Raw genomic sequence first — 12802 nt, forward strand, 5'->3', positions numbered from 1 at the left:
TCACATGTGAACAGAATATTTTTGTTTGTCATTTTCAACTTTATGCAAAAAAGCGGAAATATTTTTTAATTTTATTTGCATAAAATTGATACATATATAAATTCATACATACAATTTTAGCTATGGAATTATCTTTAAAGGAGTGACAAATATTAATTACAGAATGTTATCAAATACAAATAACTTTACATGTGATAGAAATGACACTGATTTTATTTTTAAGGACAAAAAGGCCTATTATTAAGTTAATAAACTGAACAAAGGCTTATTGCATGTATTGCAATAAAACTGACCTGTGTCTTGTGGTGGTTTGGCAGTGGTGTGAATGTTCGTGTCAAAGGTGATGGTAGCTCTCTTTTCACGATTGGCCATGCTCTTGGTATGCCTCTGACCAGACTGCACGATATTCCCACGAGAGGCGATCTCATAGTGCAAGGTGAAGTTACAGGGACAGGTGGACTTCAAGGAGATCTCTGCTTCTTTTCCAATCTAGACACATGATTAAAGTATAAAATACTTTTGTATATCTTAGCAATCACCAATAATGATATTGGCAATGTCTCTTACCATAAGAGGAGCATGGGGACTTAGAAGCTGGATGTGGCACTTGCTCGGAGAATACCAGCTACTGATGGACAGATAGTTGGGGAGATACTGGTCTCCTGCAGGCCTGCCATCAATGGCAGTCACTTTTGACTGCAATCAAAGAGAGAAGAAATTCAAATGAAGTTAGAAATGTAGGGCACTGTGTTTCATTTGGACTCTATTTGGTGCTTCTACCAAACTTATGGTGAACAGCTATGCAAAATAAACAATCAATAGTAGTTCTCTTTCAGATAGCCTTCTTATCAACCACTAACCATACTGTGGTTCACAGGCACCAAACTACAGACCCAAGTATGGATCTTTTGTATTTACCTGTAAGACGGCCTTCTCACTGATCAAACAAACCTTTATGGTAAATAAAACCCAGTTTAGACCCAGAGCATGTGAGCGGAGTTGAGCGGTGAGAATCTCCGCTCATCGCTCACGGAACTGTTCACCCCTCCGCTCCCCCGCTCAAAGCTACATCAGGCCGCTCCGCTCATTATCGTTCAGCGCATAACGAGGTTTGCTTCGCGCTCCACTCAAATCGCCCCCCGCTCGCTCCAAAAAAGGAAAAAAATCTACATGTATATCACTTTTAGCTTAGACCACAGCCTTACCTCCTAAAGAACTAACGAGTAACACCATTTTTCAAATAGAAATGTTTTATTTCAAATTACAGGCCTATGTAAGAAGGAATATAGCCTACACAAAAAGTCCTGTAAAATTAAACGAATAAATGGGCCTAATAATATAAATAAAAGTTATATAAACAAAAATATGATAAATTTTTTAAAAGTAAATTAACTATAAGGCCAGAATTTTGAAAAGTGAACTTCTGCGCAACGCGCACGATTAAAATTTAAATTGGCTTCCATACACACAAACTGCTGTAAAATTAAACGAATAAATGGGCCTAATAATATAAATATTATTATGGACGACAAATTCGGCTAAATAAAACGAACCATTAGGTCTACTTGAATGAAAAAACGAATTTGTTTGAATATTACGCTATATTTAATTTACACTTTGTTACAAGTTACCGTATTCAATTTGCTAACCTTTTGTTTTCTTCCCAGCGTGTTCGCGTAGCTCACGTTCATGTTTTCGAGAGATGTGTCTTTTGAGATTCCAAAATGAATCTTTGCTGACTGAAACGATGTCTCCACATTCGTTTTCTTGTACCACATTATCATTGTTAGTTAGTTATATTAATAGTACACCTGACCTGTATGACTTCTCATTTTCCTTTTTGAAGTACTTTTTGAACTCCATTATTGAGTTTTGACTGAAAATAGTCTACTGTTGATGACTGTGCAAGACAGATGGATCCTGGTTTAGGTTTGACTGAGCATGCTTCAGACTCGTGGTGTGAGCGGAGCGAAATTGGAGCGGGAAATAAGGCGACGCTCCGTCCTTTTAAAAATGCCGCTCTGCACTCTGTCCAAGATCCGCCCGCTCCCGCTCCCGCTCCCCGCTCACTCCCGCTCCACTCCGCTCACATGCTCTGTTTAGACCAAAACATCTAGTGTGAAAGTGACATTAGAGGCATAGTCCCATTGGCACTTGAGCAACCTTCCTGAACAATGGTACTAGTCATGCATCACCCTTTGCAGGGTTTGAACCTACAACTTTTCAGGGTTAGTACTATCAAATCATAATTAAGGAATCACTAGGTCAGGGGTAGCCAACCCTGCTACTGGAGGGCTAACAACCTGCAGAGTTTAGCTTCAACCCTAATCCAAAACACATACAGCTATTAAAGGTGTTCAAGATTACTTGACAATCAAAGGCAGGTCTGTTGGAGCAGGGTTGGTACTAAAGTCTGCAGCAAGGTAGCTCTCCAGGAGCAGGGTTGGCTACCCCTGCACCAGGTTAAATCACCCCCAGAAGAAGTTTCCGCTACATCTCCACATCCCTCCCACTGACCTCCAGCCAGACGTACTGGGCAGCCGTGGGGATGGAGGGGATCTCGAAAGTGGCTTTGCCATTGCGTGAGACCAGTTCGCTGGTGTAGACGTTGTCCTTCAGGGTGAGTTCGGCCTTAACCCGCACTTGCACTCCTTCCGCTGGGCTCCCATCCGGATAGGTCACCTCAATCTGGGGTCAGTGGTGAAAAACGATCATTCCAAATTAGGACTGATTAGTAAAAAGGATAAAAGGAAACATCATCTGCTTTCCAACAGAAGACTGATCCTCCTCTCACCATCCCCTTGTAAGGCAGACCAGGTTTGAACTGCTTGCGAGTATCTTTGGAGTACTTGATGTCAATGAGTTGCTTGTGGACTGGCGTAGAATCGTCAAATATGGTCTGCCGCCCACCGTCCACACTGCTCACTGTCACCCACATGTTCACTGCGCCTCGGAAATGGTCTGTAACTTCTAAGGGCATCATGTCCTTTACACAGAGGCTGAAAGTGGCTGAGCCTTTGATCTATGTAAAAGAAAAGAAACTGGTTACAGAGAGTTGCTACTTTTGGTCTTTTGGACTCCGTTTAAAAGACTAGCTTGAACAAGTTGATTAATGCTGGTTAGGTACTGGTCTACCTAGCCCCTGTCTCAACTGATGCTTTTGATCTCGACTTGCAGTCTTGTCCATGAAGTCCACAAGAGTGGAAGCTATCTCAAGGAGTTGCTATGGAGTACACCTTGGTGGATAACATATGCAAGCAACCTGCCCTTTTGCAGAGCTTGCACTGGTTTGGACTTCATAGTGGACAACTGTTCGACAGTCTATATGATCTCAACTTGCATTTAGGACAAGGCACTGGTAGACCAGTGCAGCTATGCCTGTAAAACTTTGCTGTTGAAGGTGGTCAACCAAAGAAGTTTTACTGTTTGAGCAAGTTAAGTATGCTGGTCTTTTCATCAGGGAAATACTTTATTATGCGCTCACCTCCATTGATTTCACCACTGGGTGGCCAACTTCATGTCTGTAGTAGCCTACTCCATTGACTGTCATATTAACTGTTAATTTGCCTGACACCGGCTTTCCAAAGGTGTACCTGGGAGACGGCAGGGTTATTGAGATATTGGAAGTCATTGCAAAATTACTTGTTTAAGATGACAGGCAGATTCTTCCTCTTACCTTGCCTTGACTGTGACCTGTTCACATGAATTGAGGTCTCGAATATAGGGAGGGGGCTCAATGATGAGCTCAAACTTGGGCATGACTGTTCAAGAAGAAGACCAAAATCAATCATATTCATTCATTTCTATCCATTTTACTATCCATTTTTTAATAGCATTTTTTGAATTCATGCTTTACAGAATGTTATTGATTTTCCATCTTTTAGAGATTATTTACTATGTTGTGTTACAATTATCTGAATCTGTTCTTGTAAAAGGATCAACACTGCTTACCATACTTTTGCACCTCAAATGACTTGTTGTACGTGTGGCCTTGCATCTCCACGAAAACTAACCATTCCCCGAAGACTGGTTGGTCTGATAGTGGAAAGCTCATATTGACGATTCCTAAGAGACAAAGCTTATTATATATTGTGACAATGGTTGCAACATGATAACAAAATACAACAGCCTGATAACAGCCAAAGGAACAAGACAGTAAGAGTTCTTACCACAACAAACAGACTTCAGATCTTTCCAATGGACTATGCGGGATCCTCTGGGGTCCTGGGTAAACAAAGTGGTAATCTTCAACACTATGTGGTTAAAATAGCCTTTTTCTTACTTATTTGCTTTACTTAAATCTGGAGGCCACTTTACACTCATAAAAAGGCAGCATAGAATCAAGCTTAGGAAAACACGTTTCAAATCCAGTGATGCTTTTAAACAAACTGACCTTGCCCTGACTCAAAGGGCCAACACTCCAGGAGCCCGTCAATCAAGACAAAACTACACACACCCCGACTGACACTTCCTCCAGCGAGAGCCAGAGGCCGGCGGTGCCAAACTAACATAAACATGAAGCATCGTATACATAGCAAACATTTTTTCTGCTCCCCCTTTGGCCATTTGCACAGCTTTCAGAAGAATTTTCTGGAACTAAGCAACAGTGTTTGCCCCAGAGACGCTTCAAAGACCAAGCAGCATGTGGGAAAAAGATGGAAGCTAAGCACAGAGCAGCGGGGGGAAATGCCCCAGGAAGACTCGCTCCCTTTTATCTCCCTAGTCGCCCACAAGCGTCTGCTCCAGGGTCGAACCCAACACCGGCGACCAGTTGTCAAGCTCTATAGCTGTGCAACATGGACCCTGCTGGGAAAGAAACACTCCAACCACAGCAGTGTCCACCCCATGGCCTCCACTCACCACTATGTAAGCGTCAATCTGTAAAACAAAACAAGGAAGTGATTAGAGGGATGTGGACGACACATATAACACATATGTATAACTACAGCTACATTAGCCCCATCAAGATTTCAATCAATCCTGCAACTGAGAGAAGTTTTACCAGGGGCCAACCTTTAGCAATTTTCAAAAAAGACACATTACAGCTGAAGCCGCTTTTGGAAAAAAGCTTGATTTCAAGTTGGCTCTGGTGAATATGTTTCTGTAATTTGCATGTTTGTTTGTGTATGAGGGGCATACAGCTAAGCTACCTTTTGCCCCTTTCTGGAAATGCTTGCAGGATAAGCCTTTAGACACTAGATAAATGTTGCTAGTGCTAAAAAGGACAATGCTCCTCTACTACAAAGCGTAATTTAGCATGTAATTTCAGGACTTTACCTTTTCACTGGTTGGCCTTAGGTTTGGCGTGACAGCATACACATTTATAAGAACTAGAGGGGAGAGAAAGAAACAAACAGAAATGAATTCAAATTCAACTTGCTTCTTTCTCAAAGCTATTTGTGACACTGGCCAAGCTCGGAATAGCATGCTAATTTCTATGCTATTTTTGCAGCGTTTTTAGTATGCACAAAATACAAAACACTCAAATTCTGCTGTATACAGCAAACCATACTTCATAAAATACTGTATCCCACAATGCAATGCACTCAATCCTTTAATTTCTAGTTTAATGAATGTATTGGAAGTAATATCAAACAAGTTTTTGAAACATAAGAGTTTTGCCACAATTTTAAATTGTGCAGGTGCCATGTGAAAGCAGTGTTTGGAATGTTTACCACAGCATAATATATGCACATTAAACATTAAAAGTATTAGGAAGTATACAGTCAGTGTATAGTATGTAGTACGGCAGTAATCTGAACATAGCCAGTATCAACTGCATTAAGACATTTAGCATTACAAACACAGTTAGTGTCATAAGTAACCCATTTGTGTTAGGTGAATGTAGAGACCTTTCTGCAGGGGCTTATAAACTGGCTTGTCAGTCTGGATGAAAACAGTTGAGCCTTTGCTGTCCACCGTCACAGTGGTGTGGTTGTGAAAGATGTAGCCACCCTCATTGAGCTGACGGTTCCCCCAAACCTTCAGATGTGCCTGGCCTCTGAGATCTGATGGCACCTGGGAACATTGTGGTTATTAAGCATACGGTAAATGTCACACTAAGCTCAGGAGAACTGGCTGATGTGATTTGCTCACCTTTATTTTGATGGTGGCTTTATCTGAAATGAGAAAAAAATGTACGTGAAACCTGCACAAGCACCCAGATTTCTGAATCAAAACATGAATTTATTGTGATAGCCTATATAAGGGGCTTTATTGAACAAAACCTTCATTAAAAACTATGAATTTTGTTAATTCATGTAGAGTATGTGCCATATATAATTTCTCACAAATGAAAATGAGGCTTAAGTATTGATGTTTAACCAAGGGAATTCACCTTTGGTGCGTCAAGATACTGCAAAAGAAGCTCTTGGTATGTTTGCTTATTTTTTCATGGTGAAAACTATACTTTAGTTGTTCAAATTTAAATGACATATTTAAGACCCAAGCTCTTGGCACCACAGACGTTACTTTTAGATGCTAAATTGAGCAAGTAAGTAAATTCCCCTACGTAACTCTCACCTCGTACAGTGCCATGGCTATGTGCCACGATCTCGCCCTTGACGCTGAGCTGCAGTTGCACTCGTGTGTCTTCTACTGCATTGAAGATGGTCACGCTCACGGCCTCTTCCACACCGGCACGGAACACAGATGGCGCGGCAATCAGGTAACCCCTGTGAATCAAAGGACGGGAGTACAGAGCAACGGCTGTGTGTGTTTACATCACAAGACTCCAGGTAGCAATTACGCTAACACTTTGTTTAGTCTAGAGCGTACATCTGAATCTCACATCATAGGGCACACAAATCAAACAAACAAGCATCCCGAACCTTACCACTTGGGAAAACATAAAACAAATATCATGTTCAAACATAAACTGGGCTGGCAAGTGTTTTGTGATTCTTTGTTGCCCAAGTTAGATGTTATGAGAATGGCGGAACCTTATGACTGATCTCGAAATAACAAATTTCAGAACAATAGTACGTTTTTAAATTAGGCCGTAAGGTGAATATTCGTCGCCAGGGCTGATCATTGGGGCCATGACTACCCAATTTAGTCTACCAAATGTTTCCTTATTTGCCAAATTGGCCTTGCGGCTTAAATTACAATAAGGGACTAGGGACGGCAAGGGGCTCCAAACGGAACTTGCAGGACCATGACCTGGGTTGTGTCTCACCCCTTAGAGTGCACTCATTCAATCCCAAAGCACTGCAATAACAAAATGTACAAACAATGTACAGTAAACTCAGCGGCTAGAGAATGGACTCTTCCGGTAAGAGTCACTTCCGTGTTTTTTTTCCTCTCAGTTTCTAGTTTCATTAATCGTAACTATTGGAGCTTACCAGATGAGCACTGCGTTTATTACTATTAAACAGAAAGCACAAACAACTCAAAAGCGGAAGCTATTTTGGAGCACTTTGTGTCTGAATTCACCAACTCATTTTCAACTTCTTTAAAGGGTTAGATTAGAGTTCACTCTTCCGCCGGAACTAGACTCGCGTACGGCCGTTACCGGAAGCCAGTGATTATAGTTTATAAAGTTATAAATATGGATATTTTTTCTTAAAACAACGCATCGGTTCACTTCAGAAGGCCTTTATTAACCCCCAGGAGTCGTATGGATTACTTTTATGATGGATGAATGCGCTTTTTTGGGATTTAAAATCTCAGTTATTATTCCGTCCTATTTGAAGCTTGGAAGAGCCAGGATAGTTTTTAATATAACTCAAATTGTGTTCGGCTGAAAGAAAAATGTAATATACACCTAGGATGGCTTGAGGGTGAGTAAATTATGGGATAATTAAAATTTTTGGGTGAACTAACCCTTTAAGTGGACTATATTAGTGGACTAATAATAGTGAATGAGGGTATGGGGGGCAATTTCGGACACACTTGTTTTGCCGTATATATTCTGAGCTAGAAAATACTATTTAAAGAAGAATATATTAAATAGAAACATTGCCTTTGAAAGCAGTGTGAGTGCGTCACTCACAGTACTGGAGTACTTCTTTTGGTTTTAGTTCAACCTGACAAATATTAGTTTCAATCTCTGCAATGATTAGGTCATTTGTTGGTGATTTCTTTTGATGTTTGATGTGTGTAGGCCTTTTCTCTAAGAAAAAAAGTCACAGGGCTTCACAAATCCAATTTTAAAGGTCAATGTAATAAAAACGAATAGGGCTTTCTCAAACACACACCATGACAAAGGTTAACCCTCAGAGAGTCTTCGTTTAGCAGTCACACTCAGTGCCTTCCCGGTCAGAAGTGACCGGACACCTAAAAATGAAACTTCCTCCATCCCAGTAAAAACCAATGCAATTTATTTTTGTTCTATAATATTTATTCTTTTTAATTTAGTATTTTGAGAGAATTTGGTTGAACTTATTAATATTTATGCAATATTGATAGTCCATTTTTTGCCATTGAAAATAATGTTTTTTTTTTTTAATTATTATTTTTTTATTATTTTTTTTCTATGCGGTATTTTCGGTTAAAATAGAGACTAGGCTTTCAGAAAAAAAATAAAAATAAAAAAAATAAATCAATTTATTAAACATAAAATTAAATAAATCATGTTATTGCATGGGTTTACCACTAGATGCCTGTATAGCTTTAAATGGAGATGCTTGTGAATTCTAGTTGTTTTTGGACCAAATTACTTACTTTTAAGATGTGGATTGATTGTATTATTTTAGAAATTCTCAAATAATACTTTTTGCCAAGGTTTATAACATTTTATTAATTATTATTTTAATAATTTTAATAATTATTATATTAATAATATATATATATATTAATTATAATTATTAATTATGTTATGTTTTTCACTCTTGATGTTTTAGAGTTTCACCCCTTCATTGCTGAGCACTTTTTTTCTGCATCGTGGCCGATTTGTAGCGAATTTTTGTGTTTTTGTCAATTTCCCATTCATTTCCTATGGGGGTCATTTTTGACCGAAGACCATGAGTGTGACTATTTTTTTTACGACCACTTAGCATGCTCGGATCATGACCTCAATTTTTTTCTGTGTTCACATACCTAATGCAAGAAAAGTCACCAAGTTTCGTAACATTCCAATGAAGCTGTGATTTTTAAAAATTCAAAACAGATTTTTTGTAATCTGAATTTATTGGTGTGTATGTGTATAAAAGTGTGTTTCTATGTGTGTGTGTGTGGGTGGGTGTGAATTTTTTGCACTCTTGATGTTGTAGAGTGTCACCCCTTTACTGCGGTGTACTTTTTTTTAGAATCGTGGCCGATTTGTAGATTGTACAGACAAAAATTCAGAGAATTTTTGTGTTTTTGTAAATTTCCCATTCATTTCCTATGGGTCGGTCATTTTTGACCGAAGGCACTGAGTGTGACTATTTTTTTTACGACCACTTAGCATGCTCGGATCATGACCTCAATTTTTTTTTGCATACACATACCTAATGCCATAAAAGTCACCAAGTATGATAACCTTCCGATGAAGCTGTGATTTTTTAAAATTCAAAACAGAAATTTTTTCGGTCAGAAGTGACCGAAGACTCTCTGAGGGTTAAGGGAACATTATTACACAATTAAGCAACATTAACCTAATTCGTCAGGTGTTTTTCGTCTCTTCGGAATCCAAATTGTCTAGACTACTGCAAATTTGGTTCAAGTGACCTTAAATGATGAGAAACATTTGGAAGGTGACTTTGACCCATTGCATGCCCATATAAACCCGGGTAACTCAGTGTCCTTGAGTTTTAATAGCCTGCCTGAGTGTGAGATATCAGGTGATTGGCATTACGGTTCAGCGAGGCCAGAGGCAATTTAAGTCTCAAGGCATGAGAAAATCCCTTCCAAGGCATCTATGCGGAATTGACTGCATTTGATCCTCACCTTCCTATCTTACAATGGTCTCATGTGTGCGGTGGGCATAGACCTATTCAGTGTTTACATGATAGCACTCTCTTGTTGAGGGAAAGAACAGCCACAGGCTGACTCGAGAGAATGTAGCTCTTTGTCAAAGAGGTCAAGCTGGTTATTGACCTCTTTCTCTGGTGTTCGAAATACTTGGCACAACCACGTGTAACAGGTACAGACACTGGCACTGAGCTCTGCCCAACCCTGGTATGAAGGATGAAGAAGTTTGTGGACTTCTGTAGTTTCTGGGTCAATTAACCCAACAACATTCCTGTCAACCAATCATTTGACTTAAGTTTAGGGTTAGAATTATGCTTGGGACTTGATAGTTGCTGAGAAGGGGATTGTAACAGAAATCTGGTTCCAGGACTAATAAAAATTAACAACCAACTTGGCAGAAATCACAATTATCAACAGCGTTATCCAAATAGACCCAAGAACCATACAATGAAAACGTTTCCTGACAAGATAAATATGCTTTGCTCAACCATTGAAGAATCTATTGAGGTATATAGACCACAATCTTCTAATATAGCCTTGGGAAAGTGAACTGAAGTTTGTTCTAAAGGTTGTTCCTCAGAAGAATTTGAGTAGAATAAATTGGGTCTAATGTAAAGATCAGTACAACATAGCAGCATTGAGGCTGATAATGGAGTTAACTACTTCTTAATTATACTAATAGTGGGAATGAAGGCAATGACATAACCAACTTTAAATGCCTGCAATGTATGAAACATAACTATGACCTGTTTTGAAAGAACCACTTGGGAGTTGACAAAAATGTCCCATGGTAACCTTAGTTTCTATCAAAACAGCAGTTACTGTTACAACAAATCTCAGTTACACTTTATTTTAAGGTGTCAAGTGTTACAGTGTAATTATATATTTAAGTACCGAGTAATGTTAATTAACAACATGTCCTTACTATAGGTTTATGGTAGGATTAGGGTTTGGTTGAGGGTTAGTTGCATGTAATTATGCATAATGTACTGTTATTACTACGGCAAGTACATATAACATTATGTAACAAGGACACTGTAAAATAAAAAGTTACCCAAAACTGTAGTATCTAGGTAGCCTACAAGAAAGCTTCCTTGAAGAGGATCCCATATTAGTTTACCACAGTGTGTTTACCACACTAGTAAATGCAGTGACTATGGTATTTTGGTAACAACTATGGTGACCATGAACATTTTTGTAACGGATTACTTGTAATTTGTTAGTAACGTCCACACACATAAACAGCTGTGCTGCTGAGTTTATTTGTTGTTGATGCACAAACATTTCCACATGCGCGCGACAATCCGAATCATACTGGTGAGTTATCACCTGACTGAAGTCTTATCAAAACATGCATGCTTGAAATGAAAAAGCGGTTTATCTCATCCATCAAATAGCGCTACAAACATACTTACTGTCTTTCTTGTGAATGAACTCCACTCATAAAACACATGAACACAGTCCACAGAGTCCAGGAATTTTGGTGCACATGCAACACTCTCATTTTGTCCCTCGTTTGTTTTGTAATGAGTCCACAATACGTATATTCCACAAATATATAATTACTATTTCGAGTGCAAACTTAAGTATCCACGAGGGGAAAGCACGAGCCTCCGGTGGAGCGCGTGCTGCGTTTTTATCCCAATTCCCAGTGTTGTGTCCGTGCAACTGATTTTTGAACTCCTCTCCACGCGTAAAGACAATCCCTCTTGGCGTGCCTTATTTATCCGCCTTAGTTCCGATTGCTCATATTTCAGCATTAAAACTTATCTCCATCCACCCCACCCCTTGTGTAGCACGGTATTTAGTGCACATCAGATCCATTGAGCTGAGCTCCACAGCCTAATGTAACAGGGCAGGCTGCTTTTGCCCCTTTGAACTCTCCAGGCTTTTGTCTCATTCAGTGGTGTGTCAGAACAAGTCTAACAAACAGAGCCCCTCTGAGCTAGTAGAGACAAGACTGCACTGTCCCTCAACGCCGATTGGAAGCTTTACAGGTCCGATTGAATGAGACTGAAAGGATCCCAACGTTTTAGTCGTGTGATGTTTAAATTATTTAACGCATGTGATAAATTTAATTATAAAATTAAATATCTTAAATATCTATTTATTTACATTAAAAAGTCTGTAGTTAAAATGTAAAACTTTAACCTGACATGAATTCGTTTTGATATGGAAGCACAATAATGGTGGGAAAATATAGGACATTGGGGCCCCCTAGTGGCGCTTTAGCACTAGACATTTAAAATTAGCTTTTGTGTTGATATACCGTTTTATGTATTTTTTCGGCCCAATTAATCGATTAAAAACGGTATTCAATTTCCTATTTTAGAACATAAACATCTATTTAATGGATTTAGCATGGAGAAGAAATATATAAGCTATTGTGCATAAAAAATATAAATTTAAATATACGCATTTATAGTTATTTTTATAAAAATTAAAAGGGATATAGTTCACCCAAAAATTAAAAAATCTGTTATCCCTTTTCCTTCTTCTGTTGAACATAAAAGACGATATTTTGAAGAATATGGGCAACCAAACAGTTGACGGCACCCATCGACTTCCATAGTATAGGGAAAGATATCAAGTTAATGGCTGCCGTCAACTGTTTGGTTACAAACATTCTTCAAAATATCTTCTTTTATGTTCCACATAACAAAGAAATTCATACAGGTTTGGAACAACTTGAGGGTGAGTAAATGATGACAGAATTAGTACATTGTGCTAAAAGTCACAAACCAAATTGGTTACAACACAATAATGTAAAAAAGAAAAATAAGAAAGAAAGACAAATAAATAGGAGTATACATATAACAAGTCAAAATAAACCATATCAAAATAATCTTTTTTCAGTTTTGTGGCCCAGTACGCAAGCATCGTGGTGACGTCACGTGATGACGTTGTC

General features: G+C 38.9%; 1 protein-coding gene across 2 annotated transcripts in view; it reads right to left on the minus strand.

Moving 5' to 3' along the window:
- The window catches only part of cpamd8 (C3 and PZP like alpha-2-macroglobulin domain containing 8), a 39710-nt gene extending 28121 nt beyond the window's left edge, over positions 1-11589 (minus strand). The window contains exons 1-14 of one of the 2 annotated variants that reach the window (XM_084117947.1): positions 11310-11551; positions 6523-6674; positions 6097-6119; positions 5853-6018; positions 5278-5330; positions 4861-4878; positions 4170-4224; positions 3952-4065; positions 3677-3761; positions 3485-3593; positions 2795-3022; positions 2518-2688; positions 568-696; positions 294-489 (exon numbers count right to left, since the gene is read on the minus strand). In XM_084117947.1, the coding sequence (XP_083974073.1) occupies positions 294-489; positions 568-696; positions 2518-2688; positions 2795-3022; positions 3485-3593; positions 3677-3761; positions 3952-4065; positions 4170-4224; positions 4861-4878; positions 5278-5330; positions 5853-6018; positions 6097-6119; positions 6523-6674; positions 11310-11398 (1588 nt within the window). In that variant the 5' untranslated portion in view covers positions 11399-11551. Of the gene's footprint in view, positions 1-293; positions 490-567; positions 697-2517; positions 2689-2794; positions 3023-3484; positions 3594-3676; positions 3762-3951; positions 4066-4169; positions 4246-4860; positions 4879-5277; positions 5331-5852; positions 6019-6096; positions 6120-6522; positions 6675-11309 lie in introns of both variants that reach the window. The other variant, XM_084117948.1, reaches the window with a different exon arrangement.
- Positions 11590-12802: the final 1213 nt, after the last annotated feature.

The sequence above is a fragment of the Abramis brama genome (assembly GCF_963993115.1).
Source record: "Abramis brama genome assembly, chromosome: 6".
In the NCBI taxonomy this organism is placed as follows: domain Eukaryota; kingdom Metazoa; phylum Chordata; class Actinopteri; order Cypriniformes; family Leuciscidae; genus Abramis; species Abramis brama.